Raw genomic sequence first — 25089 nt, 5'->3', positions numbered from 1 at the left:
TTAATTACGTAAGCAATTAGATTTACTAGGAATTTTTCTAATTTGTTAAGAAATTACAATAAGTGCAATCTTAACAAAGCTTAATAATAATAAAAAGATAATAATAACTAAGTTATTATAATCTTTATATCTTTTAGTAAATTCTTTCTATATTTTCTTATAATAAGCGTAATATATTATATAAGCAATATACTATATAGTTTAATTAGTAAATATAAGTAGAATTATAAAAGTTCTATTAAAAACTAGATTATTTACTTATTATTACTTATATCTTTAAGTAACAACTAGGTAGGCGTAATAGTATATATAATTTAGTTTTTAATATTATTAATCTTTTTACCTTTTTTTTTTGCTACTACTTAGAATTATAGTTCTAGTAAGCTATTTAAGTTGTATTATTTTTAGTTCTCTTCTTATAATTCTATAAAAAAGCTCTATACTTATAAGTAGTAATTTTATAATTATTACTCTACTACTTAGTTAGTTTTACTAACAAAGGTACTCGCTTTAAAGACTTTAGTATAAGTATATTTAAATATATAAACTTATAAAAGTTTATATATTTAATATCTAGAAGATTAAAATACATTTCTTTCTAGATACTTTTTTTAATATTTTATTACTTAAGAAGTGTTAACTAGATATACTAATCTAATTACGTTCTAAAAAATAAACTTATAGCTATAATAGCTATATTATAATTACTTATATCTATAGATATCTATAATAAGATTACTATATAGAGTTACTAACTGCGTTTTATTACTCTACTCTAAATTAACACTTTACTATAATATCTATAGATTTAGTATCTTTACTTTATAAATTAAGATAAAAGATTATATCTAAAAAGATATATGTAAAGATTATAATGACTTAGTTATTATTATCTTTTTATTATTATTAAGCTTTATTAAGATTGTACTTATTATTATTTCTTAACAAATTAGAAAAATTCCTAGTAAATCTAATTGCTTACGTAATTAAGATTTTAGTAGCTAGTTTTAATCTGCTATACTAGGAGATTCTAAAACACCTCTATTTGTCTTAGCCTAGTTAATATTAGAGTTATTACGTAATTTAATAACTCTTATCTTCTTATCTCTCTTTCTACAATTACTAAAAGATCTAGTAATAAACTAATTATTAGTTTATATAATACAACGCATAGACTAATATAATTAGTACTAGTCTAGATTATAAATCTAGAAGATAAGAAGAATTTAGCAGACTTAGATTATAAATCTAGAAATTAATAGAAATTAAGTAGATTTAATTATAAATTCTTATCTTTAGGTAGAAATAGGCAGATATTTACGCAATTATTTTATTAGCTAATTTCTATAAAAGAAATAGCAATTCTCTATAGTTATTCTTTACCTAGTAATAATATTATTACTTATTACCTATTATATATTCTACAATTACTTTATTACAATCTTTATTAGTTATACTATTTATTATAGTATTTAACTACTTTGTTCTAACAAAGCTATATTCTATTATTAGAGAATAGTTCTTATTACCTCTTTATTCTTTACACTTTATACTATTAATTCTTAAAGTTTTTTATTTTAGTATTATATAATTAAATAAAACTAGTACTAGACCTACTAGTAAATAGCTTAGATAGCTATAAGTATTATATTATACATTTTAAGTAGTAAGTGTATTATAATTTCGTAGATAGTAATTACTATAGTATTATAAGTTAAAAATATAGAGCTTATATTAAAGATTTTTATATTTAAATTTATAGTCTAATATAGTAAAGTGTTATAATATAATTACAAAAGTACCTAATTTAAAAAAAGGTTTACTATAGAGTCTAGCTCTTAGACCTAGAGGTAGAGAGTAATTCTTTATATAAAGTATATTCTATAAAGTAAGATCTATAGATATATATATTAAAAACTTAAAAACTTATTAGATAGTATATTAGTTTACTTGTAATTTCTTATAAATATAAGTAATAGATATCTTTATATAATACTATAAATAATTTAGCTCTTAACATTACGTATTTTCTTACTTAATAGAATTTAATATATAGTTTAATAGTTTTATTATAATATAAGAGTACTATAATTTATAATCTTATAATTTATATTTTTTAAAAGGTTCTCTGCTTTTAAGTAGCTAAAGAAAAAAACAAGTATTATTATAGAAGTTATAATAAAAAAAAGAGTTTAAAAGTAGTATCTATAAGTTATATAGCTAAAACATTATAGTTATATAGATAAATCTAGACTATCTATTTAACTATAGTAATATAGATATATATATAAGTAGCTTAAGTATAAATCTCTTTTAACTTTTTAGTAATTATAGTAATAAGACTAGCTAACTTTTTAAATCTAAGACTAAAGGTATTAGAAAATCTAAGCTAAAAAAAGATTTACTTTTATAAGATTAGAAGAACTTAATAAATCTTTCTAAAATACTTCTTTTACTATAATACTACTTAACAAAAGTAAATTTAATATACTAATCTAATTAGTTTTCTAGAAGTAAAGAAATAGCTATAATAATTTTATTTTTAAAGTATATATTTTAAAATTTAGTATTATAATTATAGTAATTTAACTAGTAATAAAACTTATAAAATAAAAAAGGTTTTATTAATAAAGAAACTAAGTTTAAAGCTATATAGAAGCTTTAATTATATATTATTAAAAAGATTAGTAAAAAAAACTTATAAATTTTTTAGTAAGCTTTAATATATAGTAAAGATAAGTTTTTCTAAGTAAATTACTAATTTTATAAGTATAAAAGCTAAATAAATAATTATTTTTTATTTTTTCTTAAATAAATTACAACTATTTACCTTATAATAGAGTTACTCTATTTTAGCTAAAAGCTAGAACCTAGTTCTATAAAAGTACTTATAATTATTTACTTTTACTACTACACTTTTCTTTTCTTTTTTTTCTATACTAAGTTAAAAGGTTTGTAAATTCTATTTAGTATATAAATTAAGTTATAATATTCTTTCTTATATTTACTAAACTTACTAGTACTTAATAAGTTTACTAGCCTTATTAGTAAAGTTTAAGAAAACTAAAATACGTTTTAATTATTAATAGCTAAAGTATTACTTAGTATTATAAAGCGCTTTAAGTAGTATATAAGAGCTTTTTAATTACTATAATATACTTTAGTAATAAAGTATATAAGCTAAGTATTTAGCTTTAGAGCTAGTTTAAAAGAATTATTATTATAAGTATTTTTAGTAAATATAGTATAAGTATCTCTTTTTATAGTTAATAAATAATTAATTATAGTACTACTAGCTACTTTATAGTTAGAAAATAAAATAGTAAAGTTATTAAATATACTTATAGCTAACTATATAATAGATAATTAAAAAATTAGTTTTATAAATTACTTTTAAACTTACTACTATTTTTATAATTATAATATAGCTAAAAAAGTAGAATACTTTATTAAGATATACCTAAAGTACTATTAACTATAGTTCTACTTTATAGAAAAATAATAGTTTATATACCTATATATTAAGATTAGAATAGACTAGAAAAAACGTAGTAGTAGTAGTAGTAGTAGTAGTAGTAGTAGTAGTAGTAGTAGTAGTAGTAGTAGTAGTAGTAGTAGTAGTAGTAGTAGTAGTAGTAGTAGTAGTAGTAGTAGTAGAGTTTAAATTAAACTTCTAGCTATATACTTAAAAGCTAAATAACTATATAGCTATAATTAGCTAATTATAACTACTATATAACTATAATATTATTTTATATTTTAATAAGTATAGTACTTTAAGCCTAATTTAGTTATCTTTATAGTAAAATAATATTAAAAGATATTAAAAGATGTTAAAAGACTTTAAGCTAGTTCTTTTTAGAACTACTAAATAATTTTAATATTAATTTAGTATATATTACTATAGTAATATAGTTATTTTAGCTTATAAACTTATTCTATAATTATCTATATAACTTCTCTTATACTATAACTAGAGATAACTAGAAATAATATAATATATAGTAATAGGTATAACGCTAATAGAACTAGCTATATTTATTCTCTATTAACTATAATATAACGCTATATTATTTCTCTAGTACTTAATAATAATAACTACTATTCTTAACTATAAAGCTTTATAGCTATTATAGTAGCTATTTACTTAAGTATAGTAATACTTAAGAGACTATCTATAAACTTCTTTTAATTATTATTTAATATACTATTAATATAGCTAATAATTCTATTTAAGGCTTTAATCTATAACTTTATAGTATTAGAAATAAATCTAGAATAGCCTAGTTCTATAGTTAACACTAGTCTATATATAAATATATAGATATAGATAGCGTAGGCCTCTAGTGTATCTAAAGTAATAAAATAGCTTTAATTAATATTAATAATAAGCTTAGAGTAGTAGAAGAACTTATATATATTAGTAGTAAGTTCTTTAATAGTAAGACTAGTAGAAAGAAGAATTAATAGTCTTACGCTAAGTAAATATATCTATAAAATAGTAGTAATAAATGCTTTAGAAACTTTAATAGTATTAGTAAAGTAGCTCTTTATATATTTTAAAATACTTCTTATAGCGCTTAAAACGTTAGATATTATATTATAAATAATATCTTATTCTATAGCTACTAGAATAGCTTTTAAGATAGTCTCTTTAATAGTCTCTCTTCTAGTAGATATAGAGTAGCTTAAAGTAGCTTTATATAGTAATAGTAATATAATTTAGAGAAAAGTAATTAAAGTAGATTAATAATAAAATAATTTAGTTAAGTATTAGTAAGCGTAATATAACTAGTAATAAGATTAGTTTTAAACTTATAATTATCTTAGAAACTTATAAAAGAGTTATTTAGAGTACTAGTATAGCTTTAAGTATTAGCTTTAAGTTACTACTAGCGTTTTTAATATATCTTTATAGTTCTAAAAGTTATAGAAATATAAAGAATAAAAGAAGCGCGCCTACTATAGCTTTATATCTATAGTTTTAGATATATAGAAGTAGTAGTATTTACTTATTACTTAGTACTTAGTACTTAGTATTTAGATTTATAATTTAATTACGTTATTATAATATAGGTATAACTATATAAATACTAATAATAATAATAATAATAATAACTTATCTCTTTCTTTTTCTTTCTAATACGCTCTACTAGTTACCTTACTTATCTAAGTTTAATACCTACGCCTAACTCTTAATTTCTATCTATTAATATATTCTTCTTTAGCTTTAGTAACTTATTATAAAAAGCGCGCGCTTTAGTTAGTTAATATAATTTATATATAGTAGTATATAGAAGCTATACTATTAAATTATTATAAAAAAGGCTAGAAAGTAAAGAAACTACTTAAGCTATATACTAGTAATACTATTATTAGCTATATACTTAAAGAACTTTTTCTTCTAGTTTAAAAATACTTAGCTTTTAATACTTACTTTTATAAGTATACTATATAAATTACTTTTTTTATAATAAAAGTATACTAATTTAACTTAGTCTTAACTATTAAGAAGTTTAGCTTATTTTTTAATAATTAGTAGTATACGTAAAAGCTTATTCTTAGTAATATAGCTAATAATTAACTTTAAGAAGTTACTTATAGTACTAAGATAGTAGAAGTTTAGTATTAGTTTATTATATAAGCTAAGCTTATAGAATAGCTATACTAGCTAAGTATATAGTATATATATATTATTATTAATAAAGTTCTTAAAGCGTATTATAGAAAGTAGTAGTGTATTTATATATTAATTATAGTAGTTATTTATTAATATTTAGTATTATTATATTATTATTTTAAATTAATAAAAAAAAAAAAAAGAAAAAGAAAAGTTATATAGAATTTAGAAGAGATAGAAAGTAGTATAAAAGAGCTAGAAAATAGCGTAAAATATATAGATATCTCTCTTTATAAATACTTATTTACTTAGTAAGCTATTATATACTTTTATAATATATACTAGTACTTACTTTTTAATATTATATTATTATAACTCTAAGTCTCTTACTTACTACTCTTTTCTTCTACTTTCTTTTACTTCTACGCGTTCTATTATAATAACACTAATTAGACTTCTATCTACTTTAGTTTAATAATATATTATATAATAGCTTTTACCTAACGTTTAAGAGCTAAATTTAAGATTAAGATAATTATATAAAGATAGTGTAAGGCTATATATATAATTACTAGGTTATTAAGTTAATCTAGAACTAAGTAGAATAATCTATAAAGTATATATAAGCCTTTTTACTTATATTACTACTATAGTTATAAAATAAAGTTTTAAAGTTTCTTTTTAACTTATAGCTCTTTTAAACTAGCTTAGAGGTTTAAATTACTACTATTACTATATATAAAAAACTAATCTTTCTTACTATAATTTTATTAATTAAAAGTATATAGTAAAGTACTAATTATAGCTATAAATATATAGAATAAAAATAGAATAGTAGTATACTTATAGAAGTAAAAGCTTAGAACTCTAAATAAAAAAAAAAAAAAAAAAAGCGCGCTTTTACTAAGATTTTAGTATATATATTCTAACTATAAAGCTTTAGAATATATTACTTTATTAGTTATAAGCTAATAAGTATATATAATTATATTATAATTCTTTTATAAAGTATTTAGTATTTATAGAATAGCTTTTTAGCTAGTCTAAAAAATTTAGAAGCTTTAACTACTTTAAAGATAGTAGTACTAAAGCCTAAGCTTTAGCTTACTTAATACTATACTTTTAAAAGTAGATAAAAGATTTAGTTATATATTTTTTAGAGTACTAGTAATAGTCTTTACTTTTTTAGAATTAGTAGCTTTTTAAGCTATAAGTATTACTACTTAAAATTTAAATTTCTACTTAATAATTTTAATAAGTATAATAAATATAGCTAAAAGATAATAAAAACTTTTATAAAAATAAAATAACTTAATAATTTTCTTTTATATATCTTCTTTTTAATAAAATCTTACTCTAACTATTTATATCTTAAATTTATAGTATAAAAGCTCTATAACTCTCTAATATACTTTTTATTGTAGCTAGAGACAATTAACAATTAGAGATAATTAAGTATATTGTAATTAATCTACTTCTAAAGAAAGTTAAGATAAAATCCCTAGCTATATACCTAAGAGCTAAGCAATTACGTGTCTACGATTAAGCGATTACAACTGCTCTCTAACTTCGACACTTTTTAGTATAATGTTAGTGTGTTAACTTTTATTTAGCGCTTCTTCTTTCTTATAGAGGCTTCTTTTATACTTAGCTATTAACTACAACTCTTCTAAAACTAAGCTAGGCTCCCGAAACGGAGGGAGGACTGTACGACGCAGTCTTTGAATACCTCGGTGACACGGCGTTGAGCGTGATGTCATGAGCGGTCCGTTAGCTCTTCTCTGCCTAGCGCCCCGTTGCCGAGTCCGCGGAACGTAATGCTTCGCACCACTTGACAAGGCTTGGTCTGCCGCTCTGCCTACCGTCCACCAACCAGCGTGACCCAGGCCTTCGGATAGCAGCGCTCATCGTACAACGACCCGTCTTCTGCTCAGCCGTTGCAGCAAATGTGGAGACATATGCGGAGAAATCTGGGGATACGCTGCCTGAGACGGGCGACATGACTCGGTTTGTTCGAGACATGACGACGACAGGGTGTGAGATCTGAGCCGTGTGCCGTCTCCTGTCAATCAAAGCCATCTCCGTGTTGCGATATAGCTATCATGCCGCGGCTCAGGAAGATGTCATCTCCAATCTGCTCTCACAGCCAGCTGCCATCTCGTCCTGCGCCCACAACTTAACGACATCTACACAAACAGCCACCTTCCATCATGTCAGAGACGGCAAAGATAGATCACGAGATGACTGAGCATAACGGCATGAACATCGCAAGCAATGGTGCGCCGTTGAGTCGCCAGGTCACTGTCGCTCTCTCGCCCGAGCAGTATGAGCGTCTCTTCTTCCAGCCATCCGCACCCCGTCGTGGAGATCTCGCAAAGCGGTTCGCCAACCCAACGCTCCTTGGGCTCATCGGATTCTTGGTTCCATATACTTCAACTATCCTCATTTTGTGCGGGTTCCAAGGGGCCGTCGCGCCGCAGAGCTTGGTCGGCATCAGCGCCGACTACTACTTTTTTGGAGCGTTAGCCATGAATCTCGCTGGCATCGCCGAGTTTATCCTGGGTAACAGTACGGTTTGCCTTTGTCTATAGGCGCCCTTCTATTGGTATTGACTTCTTGCAGCGTTTCCCTTCGCGGTCTTCATCATCTATGGTAGCCATTGGGGCAGTTTGGCGTACCAGCAAGACCCCATACACCAAACGACCTCCGCATTCGGTGAGCTTGGAGGCGCGGAAGGCGCAGCCTACAATGCGTCCCAAGGCTTCCATAACGTTTCTATGTCAGTAATCCCGGCTCTTGTATGCTGGAGTGCAGTCTCTAATGAATGTGCAGGGTGCTCGCCAGCTTCGTCTTCTTGATCGGTACCCTTCGCGTGAACCTCTTCTTCACGTTTACATTCTTTGGGCTCGTCATGCTATTCGGCTTTATCGCTGCCGCAGACTTCTCCATTGCTTCCGCCACGACAGCAGCCGATATTGAACATATCAACACGTTGTTGCGATGCGCAGGAGGATTCGGGTTTCTAGGCTTGATCTCTGGCTGGTACCTCGCCATTCTTACCGCTTGCGAAGCCGTGGGAATCCCTTGCCCGCTGCCCGTCTTCGATTTGAGCACCAAGGTCTTCCCGGATAAGCCCAAGAACAGCCAAGCTAGTTAAAGCAATGGTTAAATGGGTTACAGCCGTTGTGTGTGGGACGCGGGAAGAAGCCACTCTGCTAGCCAGCTATCCGTGGACGCGTCGCGTTTTTTTACGTACCGCGAAATGACCAGTCGCTTAAACTTTACCGAGGTACTACCGCTGCTGTAAATCCATGCGAAGTGATGTAATATGACATGCGCATTATGTTCCGTTGAGCCCGGTGGCTGAATATCGTTTATTATCGCGGGTCGATCGAGAGAAAGCATCATGCAGATCCGGGGCTCGTATACGCGGGCACGCGGGGTAGCACGGTCAACCCTCACTATGGCTTCACGGGAGAGTAGAATAGCGCGTCTTTGAGTTCATACCCGGCTCAATTCACATCTTGGCTGCATGATGGTCTTGGGTGTCTTGAGTCGTGAAAGTAATAAAGAGGCGGCTGCCTCAACGTGACAATACCGTCTGGCAGCGGTAGTATACGCATCGTAGCCATGATGCATTCCGCCTCGTCTCTCCTTCTTCTTGGCGCGACTTTGTTGTCGACCACCTACGCTATCGGTCCCGATTGTGTCAATGGTCCATTGAAAGACAACAAGATCTGCGATGTCGATGCCGCGCCCACGGAACGGGCAATGGCCCTCGTTGCGGCTATGGAAAACGAAGAGAAGCTCGACAACTTGATGAGGTAGGCGTCCATTGCGATTAGCTCATTTCAGTAAACTCATTTTCGCAGTAAATCGAGGGGTGTAGCGCGACTGGGCCTTCCTGCGTACAACTGGTGGGGTGAGGCATTGCACGGTGTAGCAGGAGCCCCGGGAATCAACTTCACCGAACCATTCACGAACGCTACCTCTTTCCCCATGCCATTGCTCATGTCAGCTGCATTCGACGACGACCTCATCTTCAAGATCGCTAACATCATCGGAAATGAGGCGCGTGCATTCGGCAATGGAGGTGTGGCCCCAGTCGACTACTGGACTCCAGACATCAACCCGTTCCGTGATCCTCGCTGGGGTCGAGGCTCGGAGACGCCAGGCGAAGACATTCTGCGCATCAAGGGCTACACAAAGAGTCTGCTCGCTGGACTAGAGGGCGATCAAGCTCAGAGGAAGATCATCGCGACATGCAAGCACTACGTTGGCTACGACATGGAGGCTTGGGGCGGCGTCGATCGCCACAACTTTGACGCCAAAATCACAATGCAGGATCTTGCGGAGTACTACATGCCGCCTTTCCAGCAATGCGCGCGAGACTCCAAAGTCGGCTCGTTCATGTGCTCGTACAACGCTGTCAACGGGGTCCCTACATGCGCCGATACGTACGTTCTACAAACCATCTTGCGCGACCACTGGAACTGGACAGAAAGCAACAACTACATCACCAGTGATTGTGAGGCTGTCGCTGACATTTCCGAGAACCACAACTACACAGATACGCTCGCCGAAGGTACAGCAGTCGCCTTCATCGCCGGCATGGACAACAGCTGCGAGTACGAAGGATCTTCTGATATCCCTGGAGCTTGGAGTCAAGGACTCTTGAACGTCACCGTTATTGACAGGGCGCTCATGCGGCAGTACGAGGGTCTCGTTCGTGCTGGCTACTTTGACGGTGCTGGAGCTATATACGCAGACCTAGGAATCGATGATGTGAACACACCGGAGGCACAGCAACTTTCTCTCCAAGTCGCATCAGAAGGTCTCGTTATGCTGAAGAATGACCACACGCTCCCTCTTGCTCTCTCCAATGGGTCTAATGTCGCCATGATCGGATTCTGGGCCAATGACTCGTCGAAGTTGTCCGGTATCTACAGCGGCCCTGCTCCCTACCTGCGTACTCCAGTGTGGGCCGGTGAACAGCTCGGCTTGAACATGTCTATTGCCACTGGCCCTGTTTTGCAGAACTCCAGTGCCCGCGATAACTGGACAACGAATGCGCTCAATGCGGCAGAAGGCTCTGACTACATCGTCTACTTTGGTGGTCTGGACACTTCAGCAGCGGCAGAAGGCTTCGATCGTACCGACATCAGCTGGCCTAGTGCACAAGTCGAACTCATCACTAAGCTTGCTCAGCTTGGAAAGCCGCTTGTGGTTGTTGTGTTGGGCGACATGGTCGACAACTCTCCCCTACTGTCGATGGAAGGCGTCAACTCCGTCATCTGGGCTAATTGGCCCGGTCAAGATGGTGGACTGGCCGTTATGAATGTTATCACTGGCGCGCATGCAGTCGCTGGTCGTTTACCAATCACGCAATACCCCGCAAGCTACACCAACCTCTCGATGCTGAACATGAACCTGCGCCCCGGTGCCATTAGTCCAGGTCGCACCTACCGTTGGTACGACCAGTCTGTGCAGCCTTTCGGCTTCGGCTTGCATTACACTACCTTTGCTGCGAACTTCAGCAGCAGCGAAGGACTCACCTACGACATCCAGGATATCATGAGCGATTGTTCGCAGATGTATCCTGATCTGTGCGACGTTGCGCCACTGGAGATTGGTGTGACCAATAAGGGTAATGTGACTTCCGATTTCGTCGCTCTAGCTTTCATCAAGGGCGAGGCTGGACCAAAGCCATACCCGCTCAAGACACTGGTCTCATACGCGCGATTGAGGGACATTACTGGTGGTCAGACGAAGATGGCATCACTCCCTCTCACGCTTGGGACGCTGGCGCGGGTCGACCAAATGGGCAACACGGTCGTGTATCCGGGAGAGTACACACTGCTTCTTGACGAGCCTATGCAGGCGGAGCTGAAGCTCACGATAACGGGTGAAGAGACCGTGCTGGACAAGTGGCCTCAGCCGCCGGCGTCTTCGTAGGCGATGAGAGTAACACCGCTATCGTGTTAGATGAATTTCAGACACCTTTGCAGCCTCGCGTATTGCCGACTCCTCCTGTGTGCGATGTTCTTCATGCTGATGAACAGTGATCGAAGGTCTTATGCTCGAGATCTGTCACCAATTGCGTTTATGCGGTAGATGCTTAGCTGGTAAAGACAACGCCTTCGGCTCGAGTTATTGCCTAGGTAATAATTGTGGAGTTTCTTCCTAGGCACAAAGTACTTTATACCTAGGTAAGAAGCATTATAGTTTATGCCTAGGTATAAATGTTTTTACCTAAGTGAAAGGTTATATATACTTATATTATAGTATTTTCTTAGGTAAAAACGCTAATACCTAAGCAGAAGAGGTTATACCTAAGCAGAAAGGTTTGTACCTAAGCAGGAAGGTTTGTTTCTAAGAGGAAGAGTTTATACCTATGTAGAAAGGTTTATACCTTGGTGAAAAGTAGTTTATACTTGGGTTAAAACGTTTGCACCTAGGCAAAAACCGCGACTACGCACTGATCGTCTGCTGCGCCGCTCATGCTCAACAAACGGCGCGTGCGGCATGTGCCTCCTGAGTGCATACAGTCACATGATTTGGTGGCGTAGCTTTCGTGACGCAGAAGCCTGCAGAATCTCGCTATTGTTGCAACACCGTCCTCCCCAAAACCTATCTCATATCGCGATCCACAGTCGACGTCGCAGGGCAGCCTCAATACCAGACTTTGACGGAGACAGCCACACCACTCCAAGTGCCCATGGACAAGTCTCGCGTGGACAGCCAAGTCTACGACGGAGACTTCAAGGTCGACGAGAACGTTCTCCTTAAGTTCCCAAGGGGTACAAAGATCATTTCTGCGCACCGCTTTGGAGTATCATCCTGGACCCTGACCGCCCGAATACATCTTCTATCGCCCGACGGTACCGAGGAACGCTACTTTCTGAAGTCGGCTTCCGAGGCTCATGGTCGTACCTTGATTGAAGGCGAATTCAACGCCATGTCGGAGTTGTACAAGTGGGCACCGTATCTCGTACCCAAGCCGCACTCGTGGGGACGATACCGAGATGACGAACCGGAGGCATACTTCTTCCTTTCACAGTATATCGACATGAGCGACAAAATGCCTGATCCTGATCAGCTGTGTGAGAAGCTGGCTCGTCTTCATCGCGAAAGCACCTCGCCTACTGGTCAATACGGATTCCATGTAACGACATGCCAGGGCCGCGCCACTCAGTCTGTAGCATGGGAGAGGGACTGGACGGTGCTCTTCATCAAACTCCTGCAACATGTCATCGATGTTGACTTCGAGTTGAACGGAGCTTGGAATGAGCTCGACAAGGCCGAGAAGCGGCTCATTCACTTTGTGATTCCGAGACTGCTTGGAGCCCTAACAACGGAAGGTCGGAAGATCAAGCCAAGCCTGATCCACGGTGATCTCTGGGAAGGCAACATCGGTACAGCCATTGACAGTAGTGATGTGCTTCTTTTTGACTCTGCTGCGTTCTACGCCCATAACGAGCTAGAAGTGGCGGATTGGAGACCTTACTACAACAAGATCAGCAACAAGGTATACCTGGAAACCTATTTGAGGTACCAAGAGCCTAGCGAGCCGAAAGAGGAGTGGGACGATCGGAATCGACTCTACAGTGTCTACTGGAATGTCATCTACTCGGTCAACCACGTTGCCCAGGGTAAAGCGATTCGCCAAGTGTAAGTCGAGCGGGAAGTTATAAGGCATAGCTAACACACTAAAAGCGCCTACAACGATATGCTCTTTCTCATCGACAGATACGCGCCTTTTCCAGAAGGCGAGAGACCTCCAACACTACAAGAGGCTGAGATGGCTTCTCTGTCATCTGAGCGGGATCATACTGTGTAGGGCGAGCTGCTTGGAGTGGTTTGAATGCTAGCATAGAGAAATTGTATTACGACCTGCTCTCATATAAAACCATCCTGAAGCTTATCAGTGATGCTTCAGTTTCCAGCCTTGGTCGACATCGATGCAATCGGTCCAGAGACCAGGGAGCCATTCTGAGTTACGCGACCGCTGCGTACTTGTCTCCAGTATATGCCCTTCCATTGTAGCAGGGCGACGCACAGTGCCGACAGTATGCCACTCCACAGGCCTAGAGCCGTAAAGTACCATCCTCTACCAGCTGCGTTCAGCAATGGTTGTAAGACCGCAACTCCCGTCGCGGCCATAGCACAACGTGTAATGCTCGTAGCAGCTGCAGCAGTACTTAGGCTTTAGGGGAAAGAATCCACTAGCAAGGTGCTAAATGTCGTGTAGCCGTAGCAACCCCAGAAACCTTGCAAAAACTGTAGGATCAATAGTATAGCCAGGTAAGCGTGATATTGGACAGTCCATCCATAGCCAATCATGGTCGCTGTCGATATCATTAGCATGGCGTAGCTGTATCTTGTCCTTGCACGCTCGATTGGGAACTTCAGAAGGTCATCACCAGATACCTCATCGATGGTCCAGTCGATGCTGCGAGCAATGGCACGGTAATTGTAATCCATCATCTTTCCGGTGAAGTAAGCTCCGGCGATGGTGCCAATACCACGCGGCAGATACGACAAGCCAATGTAAAGCTCATTCCAATGATATATGTCTTTGTAGATGTCTGGGCCCGCTGCAACGAAGGAGTAGTCCACTGTGTAGAACGATCCGTGAACCCATAAGGTGAGAAAGGTGTCCCTATAGAAGATGATGCGAAAGCAGGCGAGCAAGTTAGACAGTCCGTACTTCCGCTTAGTCGTCTGGCATGGAGCTGCCGCTGATGACACTGGAGTCGCACCCTCTTCATTCAGTCTCTTTGCTGCTTTTACCTTCATTCGTTCTCGTAAAATGCCTACCCAGCTGTATTGCCACCACTTGTATCCAGACTTGTCACTGCAATTGCCGACCATGTTTCGAGCTGTCTCGGGGAGGAGCGCGCCCACGCCGATGAGCAAGACTCCGCCGACAATGAACAGGGCCCAGAATACCCAATTGATGTTTCCACTCGTGTAAGCCACTACGCCTCCTACGACTGGACCTACACAAGTGCCCAGATTCATGGCCATGCTGATGGGGCCTAGCATCTGTCCTCGTTCGCTCGGTACACAGACGTCTGCAACAACGCCAAAGCTGATGGCGTACGCTGCGCTTGCTCCAAGACTCTGTATCGCACGCAGAACTAAGAGGACAGCATAGTTGCGCTCGTTGAGAGCTAGTCCCAAGTTGCCGATGACGTACAGGGCCAGAGTGGCCAGGAAGTAGGGTCGCCGGCCATGAACATCAGATAGTGGTCCGAATATGACGGGTGAAATGGCCTGGAAGATGATGTAAAGAGTGATTGTAAGGTTGATAGCCTGCGCTGTGGTACCGAACTGTGTGCGCAGTAAGGGAAGAAGTGGAAAGTAGATGGTGGCCGTCAAGGGTGACGTGATGGCTGCCAAACCGAGAAGCGGTCGTAGTTGCCGCCGCTGCGACTGCGTGAAGGATGTGTATTCGAGCGGGCTTGGTGCAGGCGCGTCGTCGCACCTGCATTCTTCAGCATCTTTACCCAGTTCTGCATCGCCGAGTCGCGTTGGGGGTGAGGCAGTAATCTCTCCGGACATGACGCCGAGCTGGTGCTTGGGCGAGGCTGGTCGCGCGATGTCCGGCGGGGTAATGCTTCCGACTGACGGCTTCCGGCTCGCGGCCATAGCTCGTCACGCGTGCGCCGGCAAACCTCCACCTTCTCCTCACCCAACCCCAGAATACAAACCCCCCATCCCTGTACGCGCATCTCGTACAGCTGTCGATCACTCCCTTGAGCTGGTGCGCTATGTCAAACGGTGCAGGCCAAGACGTGCAACATGATGCATCGCGACCAATTCCTCCGTCGCCCGCCCCCGTAGCCAGGAAACGCTGCCTGCTGTGAGGTCATCCAGTATGCAGCACAGCGACCACCGGATATTATGAGTTCGTGATGGACGATTGAAAACGAGTGCGCAAGCTGGCAGTTCTCACCATCAAGCTCGCATCGCAATGGCTACCCCAATCTTGCTTTCGGCATGCCTTGCCCTACAAGCAGTAGCCAAAACCGTCAGATCACCCACACCTCCTATGGGATGGAACTCTTACAACACTTGGAACTGCTTGCCCTCTGAGGAGAAGATTCACGAGAGCGCCCACGGCCTCATCGACCTCGGTCTTAGCAACGCTGGCTACAATTTCGTTACAGTCGACTGTGGCTGGAACGCCCATGATCGAGATGAAGAGGGTAGACTTCAATGGAACGAGACCCTTTTCCCATCTGGTGGCAAGGCACTTGGGGTTTATCTCCATGACCTAGGACTGGACTTTGGTCTTTACTCTGGCGCTGGGTATCTACAGTGCGGGTCAGAATCGTTACCTGCGAGTCTGGGGTACGAACAACTAGATGCGGAGAGTTTCGCTGAGTGGGGCGGAGATAGCCTTAAGTATGATCACAAGCCTCCTCAATACGCTTTCGCCCTTGCTAACGTTATGCAGGTACGACAACTGCTACTCTACTTCCAACACCACGATGGTCGACTCTAGCTCCGCAGAAGCTCAATCACCAGCACGTTTCCAACACATGGCGGCCGAATTAGATGCGGTAGACCGCGACATACACTACTACGTCTGCCAGTGGGGAATTGGCACTGACGTCGGTGACTGGGCTGCTGAGGTTGGCAACACCTGGCGAATCAGCAACGACATCTACAATGGCTGGCGCAGCATCTGGCGCATCACCAATCAGGTCGTCCCATACTTCAGGCATACCACTGCTGGTGCATTTGCAGACATGGACATGCTGACGTAAGTAGAATGAGCTGTATCTGGAGTCGTCAACTGACAAGTCTAGCGTGGGCCTGAATGCCCTTTCTGAAGAGGAAGAGCGCTTCCACTTTGGCATGTGGGCTATCAACAAGTCTCCTCTCATCATCGGCGCCGCCCTCGATCCCGAACGTATTAGTCAGAGCTCGTTAGACATCCTCTCGAACAAGGAAGTCATTGCCATCAATCAAGACCCACTTGCTCAGCAAGCCATGTTGGTCCGTCGCGATACTGAGAACGAGTGGGATATCTGGATGGGAAAACTCTCGGGATCTAAGCAGGTGTTGGGAGTCGCGAATTGGAAGAACGACTCCCAAGCCGTGGACTTCGATCTAGCAACACTGGGCATAGCTTCGGCTGATGTGCGCGATGTCTGGGCTGCGAAGGATCTTGGTACTTTGTCTGGTGCCCAGACGGCTGACTTGGCCGGTCATGAGCTGCGACTATGGGTTCTATCCAACATCGTCGCAGCCGCCCCTCTCACCTCCGGCTCGTACCATTCCGTTGCTAATGCGTCGCTTTCCGGACCAGCACACAACTTCTCCTGCGCGTCCGGCGCATGCCTTCCCACTGGCTCGAAGATTGAGTACATCGGCCGCGCCAGCAGCGTCATGTTTGCCAACGTCAGCTCTCAGTCCACTGGCAAGAACCTCATGGGTATCGACTTCGTCAACTACCACTATGCATTTACCACTGCATGGGAATGGGGCGACAACACACGTAACATGACCATCGCAGTCAATGGTGCTGAGGCGAAGCGATGGGCCTTCCCTCTCTCTGGTGGTGATTGGGAGGAAAGTCTGCGACTGCAGATAGAGCTCGACGGCTTTGTGGAAGGTACAGAGAACATGATTGAGTTCCGAGGGTACGGAGACAGTTTTGGGCCGGATCTTGTCGGCTTCAAGATCCTGAACAGCGCTTAGAGTTTCCGCTTGGGTAAATACTTTTTGTTTTCGTAGAATCCATGTGATTTTTACCTAGGTATAATCTACATGCTTTCTACTTGAATATAAACTATAATTTCTACTTAGGTATAAACTATGCTTTGTACTTAGGTATAAACTATTCTTCGTACTTAGGTATAAACTACATGCTTTTCACTTAGGTATAAACTATGTTTTCTACTTAGGTATAAACTACGCTTTTTACGTAGGTATAAACTATTAAGGTGTACTTTCTACTTAGGTATATATTATGCTTTCTTTCTAGGTACAAAGCATACACGTTTTACCCAGCTCTGTCGTTTTTACCCAAGTCTGTCGTTTTTACCCAACCCTTTACTTCTTACCCATCTCTGTCGTTCTTACCCAACCCTGTACTTTATACCTAACTTCGTACTTTTTACCCAACTCTGTACTTTCCACCTAACGCTGCGAGTCTGCGGAAGAGGTAGATGCGAGGGGAGGTGACGCAGGCGCATCGTCGCGGCGGGATAAATCGGCCTCTGGTGTACATCCGTAAGTATGGCCGTGCCTACGCTTGTGTTGAACGAAGGAAGCTCCGTAGTCGTTGATCAGCGTTTCACCCAAGCATCTTGAGGGGCAGGTACCCCGCATGTGTTTACCCGCGGGTGAACAACCACCGAACGTCCATCATTTAGCTGTCACATCGGTCAGGCTCATCGTTAGTCTACAACTAACGGACAACATGACGCCTATTCCGCACACCTCATCGCCGCTAACCACGGGCTGGACGTTCAAGCAGGGCGACCGTTCCTCGACCAACGAGTACCTACCGGCCTGCGATGCACCAACTGAAATCTATCGCGACTTACTCAAGCACGACAAGATTCCAGACCCCTTTCATGATCTCAATGAGCTAGCAGTGCGTTGGGTTGGCGATGAGACATGGACATACCGCACGACCTTCGCTGCGCCTTCCGACTATGGAAAGGCGAACGCGGCCACCACTCTTCGGTTCGAAGGTCTCGACACCTTTGCTTCCGTTTACCTGAACGACGAGATGATTTTGGAGTCTGACAACATGTTCATCGAGCATCAGATCGACGTTTCAGGCAAGCTTCAGGCTGAGGACAACGTGCTGGAAATCGTCTTCGAGTCAGCGCGCAAGAAGGGTCTGGAAGCAGTAGAACAACATCCAGAACATCCCTTCATCGTGCACCAAACAGAGATCTCGCGGGGGCCGGTGCGCAAAGCGCAATACCATTGGGGATGGGATTGGGGCCCTATCCTCATGACATGTGGACCTTGGAAGCCAGTATCGATTGAGACGTGGGAATGCCGCCTATCAGCCCTAAATGTGCAGTACGAACTGTCGCAGGACCTCAAGTCAGCGAAATTGAAGATGAGCGTTGAATGGGAGGGCAAGACTACGGGTATATTATTCATGGTCTCAAAGGACGGAGAAGACATTGACGGTATTCGCACCACCATCAATGATCGCAAGAGTCCCCTGGAAAGTACTATTACCATGGATGATATCGAGCTCTGGTGGCCTCGAGGCTATGGGCAACAAAGTCTTTACAGCATTAGAGCAGAAGCCATTGTGCAGGGTGTCCCGAATCCCATCCACCTCATATCTCAGCAGTTTGGCTTCCGCCGCACTGAGCTTATCAAAGAGCCAGACTCACACGGCACTTCTTTCTACTTCCGCATCAACGATGTCGACATCTTTTGCGGAGGCTCGTGTTGGATACCCGCTGACTCGTTTCTCACACGGCTCAAACCCAAGGACTACCGCGAGTGGGTGAAACTCGCAGCCGACGGCAATCAAACCATGCTGAGGATCTGGGGAGGCGGTATGTACGAAGCGGATGCGCTATACGATGCCGCGGATGAATTTGGCGTGTTGATATGGCAAGACTTCATGTTCGCATGTGCCAACTACCCAACCTACCCCGAGTACTTGAAAAGTGTGGAGATCGAAGCAAGACAGAATGTTAGACGACTGAGAAACCACCCCAGCCTAGTGGTGTGGGCAGGGAACAACGAGGACTACCAAATCGTCGAGCGATACAAACTACAGTATGACCCTGACGACAAGAATCCGGAATCCTGGCTAAAGACCGACTTCCCAGCTCGTTACATCTACGAGCATCTTCTGCCAAGGGTAGTGGAAGAAGAATGTCCAAATATACCCTACCACCCCAGCTCACCCTTCGGCGATGGCAAGTCGACGGTCTTGGGAGTGGATCCTACAATCGGTGATGTCCACCAGTGGAACATGTGGCACGGTACCATGGAGCCATACCAACGACTGCCAGATATGGGCGGTCGCTTCGTATCCGAGTTTGGCATGGAAGCATATCCTCATACCTCCACACTGAAGATGTGCATCAATCACCCGAACGACCTCCATCCTGGCTCGATGGCCATGGACTTCCGCAATAAAGCCATTGGTCATGAGCGACGTCTCGTCAGCTACGTGTCTGAGAACTTCCGGGTGCAGTACTTACTGAAAGGGTATACGCATCTTACCCAGGTGATGCAAGCGGATGCGATGTCGTGGGCTTACAAGTCCTGGCGCCGCCAATGGGGGTCAGCCGGTGATCGCAAATGCGGAGGTGCGCTGGTCTGGCAGTTGAACGATTGTTGGCCGACGATGTCATGGGCTGTAGTAGATTACTACAAGGTGCCAAAGCCAGCTTACTATGCCATCAAGCGCGCGATGCAGCCTATTACCGTTGGTGTACAACGCAAGTACAACAGTTGGACTATGCGTCCGGCTGATCGACTGTGGCAGCGTGATACTGGACACATCGATATGCAAAAGCTGTGGCAGGACGTCGAATACGACCTCTGGGTCTCTAACAGTACGCTGATGGAGGCCGAAGTGGATGTTGCGATACGTTACATCTCAATCGGCACAGGAAAGGACATCAGCACTGAAGAGCACAAGAAGATGCGCATTGCGGCCAATGGAACAACCGAGATACTCACTGACCATGTCGTCAAGGTCGATGATCCACAAGAGCCGGGTGGACCTTTTCGCACATCGAGGGCCGACCCTTTCGTTATCCACGTGTCGCTATACAAGGATGGCAAGCTTCTCGCTAGCGACGTGTCCTGGCCAGAGCCCATCAAGTATCTCACTTTTGAGAATCCAGGCGTACATGTGCGCTACTCGGAAGATAAGCAGACAGTGTTCGTTTCCTCAGCGAAGCCAGTCAAGGGCTTCGTGTTCGAGGAGGACACTGAACGCCGTCTTAGTGATAACGGGTTTGACCTAGTACCTGGGGAGACGAAAGAAGTGCATGTGGATGGTTTTGCAACAACGCTGAGGTGGAGATATGTTGAGATGTGAAAGCTATGATCTGGTCCATTGTACTTCAGTTCAGCTAGTCCCTCATGATGCATCCCAAAAGCTGTCTTCGGAATCACTGTCTTCATCTGCAGAATCAACAGGTCTCTCACTGACTTTCCAGAATGCTGTTGGTCCGGCTGGGCCATGACTGAATCGTGTACGAAGTTAGCGCACATTTCACGGCATTTTGTACATCGATACCACTTACGCGTCAAAGTCCTTGTCAAACCACGTTCCTACCACACCGCGTGGGCAGCGTAACCCACCAACCTGAATGCCATCGCTGCGCCATCGCTCCTCACCGCTGTCGCAAAGTCAGTAATACTCTGCTCATTATAGTTCCACAACCCTCTGTACTTACCCTTGGAATACCGAGATGGTCTGCCAGCGAACCTCTCCTTCCGGTGTCAGGCTAACGCTACCGCGAATACCAGAGTTGGCATTTGGATCCCAATGCGCATCTACGGACTTCGATTTGCCTCTGAAATGCACAATGGGTAGCTTTGAGTTGTCGAAAGGCCCCGGTGCTGTGACATCGGTGATACGCAAATCCATGATGATGTGTCTGATGGCTTCGTCGGTGTTCAAAGCATCTCTAGGCTCGTCGGAAGGAACTTTCATCGCCTCGGTGCTAAAGTTGTAATGGTACAAGTCGTTGTAATCGAGGAAACATACGATCTAAATGTCGTTAGAGAGAGTTTGAGTGCCCGAGCGAACCAAACCTACACGTGACCAGATACCCTCCACTCCGTATGGATCCTTCATGTTGAGGGAAATGTCCGGTTGCTGTACCAACGCCATATAGTTCCGTCCGGTACCCATCTGATGAGCGTCTCCCGGAATCAAACCATCAAGTGGAGCGAACCATGGTGGCCGGAGTTTATTCGATACGGTATGCGTGCAGTAGCAGGAGTTATAGCCGATGACAATCATGATGCTTTCGATCATCTCCCAATCCACTCGCATGGTGCCATCGTCACGGAAAGGACCCCACTCGTTATTATCGGTGTAGTTTCGTAGGTCGTATACACGCGATCTGGCATACGGGTTTGTTGAGAGATCTCTTCTTCCAGCGTTAGATGGTGGGAAGCCGAACAAGCTATGCAGTTTTGCGCTGAGTTGTCGGCTCTCTTCATCCCCGGCTGGCCTCTGCTTTCCTGTACCGGCACGGTCGAAAAGCGAGGAGCGACACATGAAAGCATCGTGATTCTGTGCGATACGCTGGAACTGGTCGGTCACTAAGCGCTTGTTGTGAGTCACGCCATAATCATCAAGTGACATCGTGGCGATCAGCTCGTCGACGGTCGTTGCAACGAATGTAAACTCTTCTCTCTACTACTTCTTAGCAAAATGAGCTGTTCATAACAACTGGAAACATGCCTTGAGATCATTGTTGGCAGAATCGAGGATCTTTTGACTTCTCACAACCCTCTGCATCGCTCCTACCCATTCTGGCTCAGGATCGGCCGGTCTTCGGCGTCGAGGGTCGTCCTACCACAGTATTAGTCTCCTCAACGTACGAAGTAAGCAAAAGATATCGCATACGAAGTGCTTCAGGTACAGAGTTTTGTAAAGCCGCTTGTTCTCCTTGATGAATTGGTTGAAGCCTCTGGACGTTTGTGCACATGCCGCCAGATCGTGAGGCTCTATCTCCTCGAGAATTCCGATCAGTACATCATAACACAGATCCAGTAGTTCTATCATGGCTGTTTTCGAAGGGTTTGAACGCTCAAAGCAGTTGGTAGCGAAGGTGGAAAGCGGAGACAAATCAAGGGTCCAAGTGGTGACGATGTGGGGTCCGGAGATAAAGCCTATCCCCGTATAGTTCGCAGCGGGCTGGCGCCACTCTAATAATCCCTCGGTCTCTGAGGATTGCGCGTTACTTGGTGCTTGCTGAGATGCTTGTGTAACATGAGAATGTCTGTGTAACAAAAGGAGACGCCACTGTCTGGAGCGACAGGCTGGACACCTGCAAACGTCACAACGGGCGCTAGCGCACCTTTTTAGTCAGCAGGTAGCCGGAACGCCGAAATCCATCAGTTTCTGCCGACTCTCCAACTGATATTACGCATCATGCAATTTGTCAGGACGCAGCTAAAGTTGCACAAGAGAGGTCACAACATCACCCGAGAGGAAGACATGTTGAACATGAAAGCAATGCAATTGGGGTATCTAGGACAAGCAAACTACCACTCTAATCGATCATCACACGTCAACCGTACATCCCACCTGTCGTCTCCCTTCCACACCTCACCACCCTTGTTGTTCTTGGCGACTATCCGCCTAAGATCGCTAATCATACCACCGGGTCCCGAAGCGAACACCTCGGTGCCTCCTCGTACAGTGCCAGCAACGAACTCTGACACTATAGTATCTAGGTCAGGCCTGGCTTGGATGTGGTTGAGGCCCAAGTCCGACTTTGCGACACCATGAACTGAGAGGGCAGAGGATGCGTCGGCAGATGAAGAGTCAGAGGCGGAGTTGATCTCCTTGGAGCAGTCGTTGGGCGCGGCCTTTTCTGAGACAGTGAGATCGAGGTTGGCTTCCTCGGCGGCGCGGGTGACGTAGATGTGAATACCGGTTCGTAGATTCCGGCACTTGCGCTTGAGGGTAGCGAGTTCCGGACCGACCCAGTCGATGTCGCTTCTCCGGCGTATGCTCCAGATGAGCGTCATGTGGCGGTCGGGCGACTGTGGGCTTGAAGCGAGGTCAAGGAGTACGGGGAGGACGTAAGCGATACCGGTGCCGCCAGCGATGCAGAGGATGTTTGAGTTGGCAGCGAGACCACGCATAGTACGCTCGCCGTATGGCCCGGTCATGACGACAGAGAGGCGGGCGTCAGCCATTAGGCTCTCGTGCGATTCTTGGTGGCTTGACATGTTCGCGATGCGCTTCATGGACAGGTCGGCAATCTTCTTCGTCTCTCCGCCCCTTGCGCGGAAAATGTACGAGTGGCGCTGGGAGTCAGCACCATAAACCGGGCGGCTGATTGGTGTAAATGGGTGGGACTGCCAGATGGAGCTGTCTGGGAATGTGAGGTAGAAGTGCTGACCAACTGCCCAGGCATCTTGAGGGTGGTCGAAATCCAGTCGCACGACATCGCCGTTGACCTCGTCCTTGAAGAGCGCGACGTTTGCAGAAGCGGCGCGGAAACCCATATGGCCGGAGGGCAGGAAGTTGTAGTGAAGGAGTGCTGACCTGGCGAACCGAATAGCGCGGTCGACGAACCAGACGAGGAGTCCGGGTAGGAGGAAGACCTTCAGTTGCTCCCAGTGTCCCCAGCACGCTCCAATGTACACCATGGCGAGGACGTAGTGGGCCTTGCGGAAGAATTCGTAGCCAGTGAGTCGGATGCCCCAGGGAGTGGAAAGGACAACCATGAGGAGCAAGAGAAGCATTGCGACAATTCCCCAGATGATGTACTCTTGGGAGACCAACTCCTTGATAACTTGTGGCTGGGGTTGATAGAGCTTAAGCTCGATAATCAGCCAGCCGATGGTGTGGAGGGTGGACTGGATGAAGATGACGTATCCCAGCCAGCGGTGGAGGAAGTTGAAGCTCTGGTATGGCAGGCCAGTGACGAGCGACAAGATAGACTCGCGCGTCGAGAGCATAACGGAGAGGGGGGTAAGGGCATATGCGATGACGCCAATGCGGTCTGACCATGGTCCGAGACTGGTACGGGTATTGTAGACGCCGGGATACTTCTTTACGGGCGTGATCCATTGCTGGTAGACGATGCCGATAAAGGTGAAGACGGTCAGGTACGCCGTCAAGACGATAAGGGTCAGGACCTGGGTGCGAGTGACGCGTCCGAAGATTGGTCGCGCCGCATCAGGCAGAAGGTATTGCCGTGCGTATGATGGAACTGCCCGTTGAAGTCGTTCGAATGCGCTGCGTCTCTGCGGTACTCCTTCTCCTGCTTCTGTTGGTAATTGCACGCCGGATGGCTGCGAGGGCGCAAAGTGTCGGCCAACGCCCCACACCAGCAGAATGGCGCCGATGGTTGCCCATACGATGCCCATGTAGAGCATGCCATTGTCGTGACTGCGGTAGACAACGTCGAGGTACAAGCAGGAGCCCGGGTCGCTGGTGCAGGGGACGAGGCGATCTGCGTAGCCCCAATGCGGCTCGACAGCGCTCGCCTCGGAGTAGTTCTGGATGTGCGCACGCGCGACGAGCATGTCAGCGGCCATGGTCAAAGCAAGAATTGAAGATGCGATGCGTGCTGCATGTTTCGGGGTGGAGTGCGCCGCATATGTATATGACCTATCGCCGGCCGGGCATTGCACACCGGAAACGTGGTGAGCACGTTTCGCAAAAACGCGGGCCAAGGCTTCGAGAAGTGGGCGGCGACGCTTAGGCGGGTCTTTGGGCGGTTCCCGCTCTCTTGGGGCGATCAAAGTGGCTAGTG

General features: G+C 43.1%; 8 protein-coding genes across 8 annotated transcripts; 5 read left to right on the top strand and 3 right to left on the bottom strand.

The window, feature by feature from the left end:
- Positions 1-7830: 7830 nt before the first annotated feature.
- On the top strand, positions 7831-8777 carry J4E85_011637 (uncharacterized protein; the record flags this gene model as incomplete). The annotated part of the gene is made up of 3 exons (XM_051475838.1): positions 7831-8188; positions 8243-8399; positions 8453-8777. The coding sequence occupies 3 exons, from the start codon at positions 7831-7833 to the stop codon at positions 8775-8777; spliced, it is 840 nt and encodes a 279-aa protein (XP_051320409.1).
- A 473-nt stretch (positions 8778-9250) lies between these two features.
- Positions 9251-11575, top strand: J4E85_011636 (uncharacterized protein; the record flags this gene model as incomplete). The annotated part of the gene is made up of 2 exons (XM_051475837.1): positions 9251-9444; positions 9493-11575. 2 exons carry the CDS (start codon positions 9251-9253, stop codon positions 11573-11575), a joined length of 2277 nt encoding a protein of 758 aa, XP_051320408.1.
- A 763-nt stretch (positions 11576-12338) lies between these two features.
- Positions 12339-13460, top strand: J4E85_011635 (uncharacterized protein; the record flags this gene model as incomplete). Its single annotated transcript, XM_051475836.1, has 2 exons — positions 12339-13291; positions 13337-13460. The coding sequence occupies 2 exons, from the start codon at positions 12339-12341 to the stop codon at positions 13458-13460; spliced, it is 1077 nt and encodes a 358-aa protein (XP_051320407.1).
- Positions 13461-13828: 368 nt separating this feature from the next.
- J4E85_011634 (uncharacterized protein) lies at positions 13829-15187 on the bottom strand (the record flags this gene model as incomplete). The annotated part of the gene is made up of 2 exons (XM_051475835.1): positions 13829-14282; positions 14331-15187. The coding sequence occupies 2 exons, from the start codon at positions 15185-15187 to the stop codon at positions 13829-13831; spliced, it is 1311 nt and encodes a 436-aa protein (XP_051320406.1).
- Positions 15188-15677: 490 nt separating this feature from the next.
- On the top strand, positions 15678-17335 carry J4E85_011633 (uncharacterized protein; the record flags this gene model as incomplete). The annotated part of the gene is made up of 3 exons (XM_051475834.1): positions 15678-16033; positions 16086-16394; positions 16441-17335. The coding sequence occupies 3 exons, from the start codon at positions 15678-15680 to the stop codon at positions 17333-17335; spliced, it is 1560 nt and encodes a 519-aa protein (XP_051320405.1).
- A 724-nt stretch (positions 17336-18059) lies between these two features.
- Positions 18060-20675, top strand: J4E85_011632 (uncharacterized protein; the record flags this gene model as incomplete). The annotated part of the gene is made up of 1 exon (XM_051475833.1): positions 18060-20675. The coding sequence occupies one exon, from the start codon at positions 18060-18062 to the stop codon at positions 20673-20675; it is 2616 nt and encodes an 871-aa protein (XP_051320404.1).
- A 204-nt stretch (positions 20676-20879) lies between these two features.
- J4E85_011631 (uncharacterized protein) lies at positions 20880-22379 on the bottom strand (the record flags this gene model as incomplete). The annotated part of the gene is made up of 4 exons (XM_051475832.1): positions 20880-20979; positions 21037-21353; positions 21402-22007; positions 22221-22379. 4 exons carry the CDS (start codon positions 22377-22379, stop codon positions 20880-20882), a joined length of 1182 nt encoding a protein of 393 aa, XP_051320403.1.
- A 482-nt stretch (positions 22380-22861) lies between these two features.
- On the bottom strand, positions 22862-24871 carry J4E85_011630 (uncharacterized protein; the record flags this gene model as incomplete). The annotated part of the gene is made up of 1 exon (XM_051475831.1): positions 22862-24871. The coding sequence occupies one exon, from the start codon at positions 24869-24871 to the stop codon at positions 22862-22864; it is 2010 nt and encodes a 669-aa protein (XP_051320402.1).
- Between the last annotated feature and the right edge of the window lie 218 nt (positions 24872-25089).

The sequence above is a fragment of the Alternaria conjuncta genome (assembly GCF_024043145.1).
Source record: "Alternaria conjuncta strain BMP 0040 chromosome Unknown scaffold_38, whole genome shotgun sequence".
Taxonomy (NCBI): Eukaryota; Fungi; Ascomycota; class Dothideomycetes; order Pleosporales; family Pleosporaceae; genus Alternaria; species Alternaria conjuncta.
Note: the sequence above shows the minus strand (reverse complement) of the source record. Positions and strands in the feature narration are given on the sequence as shown.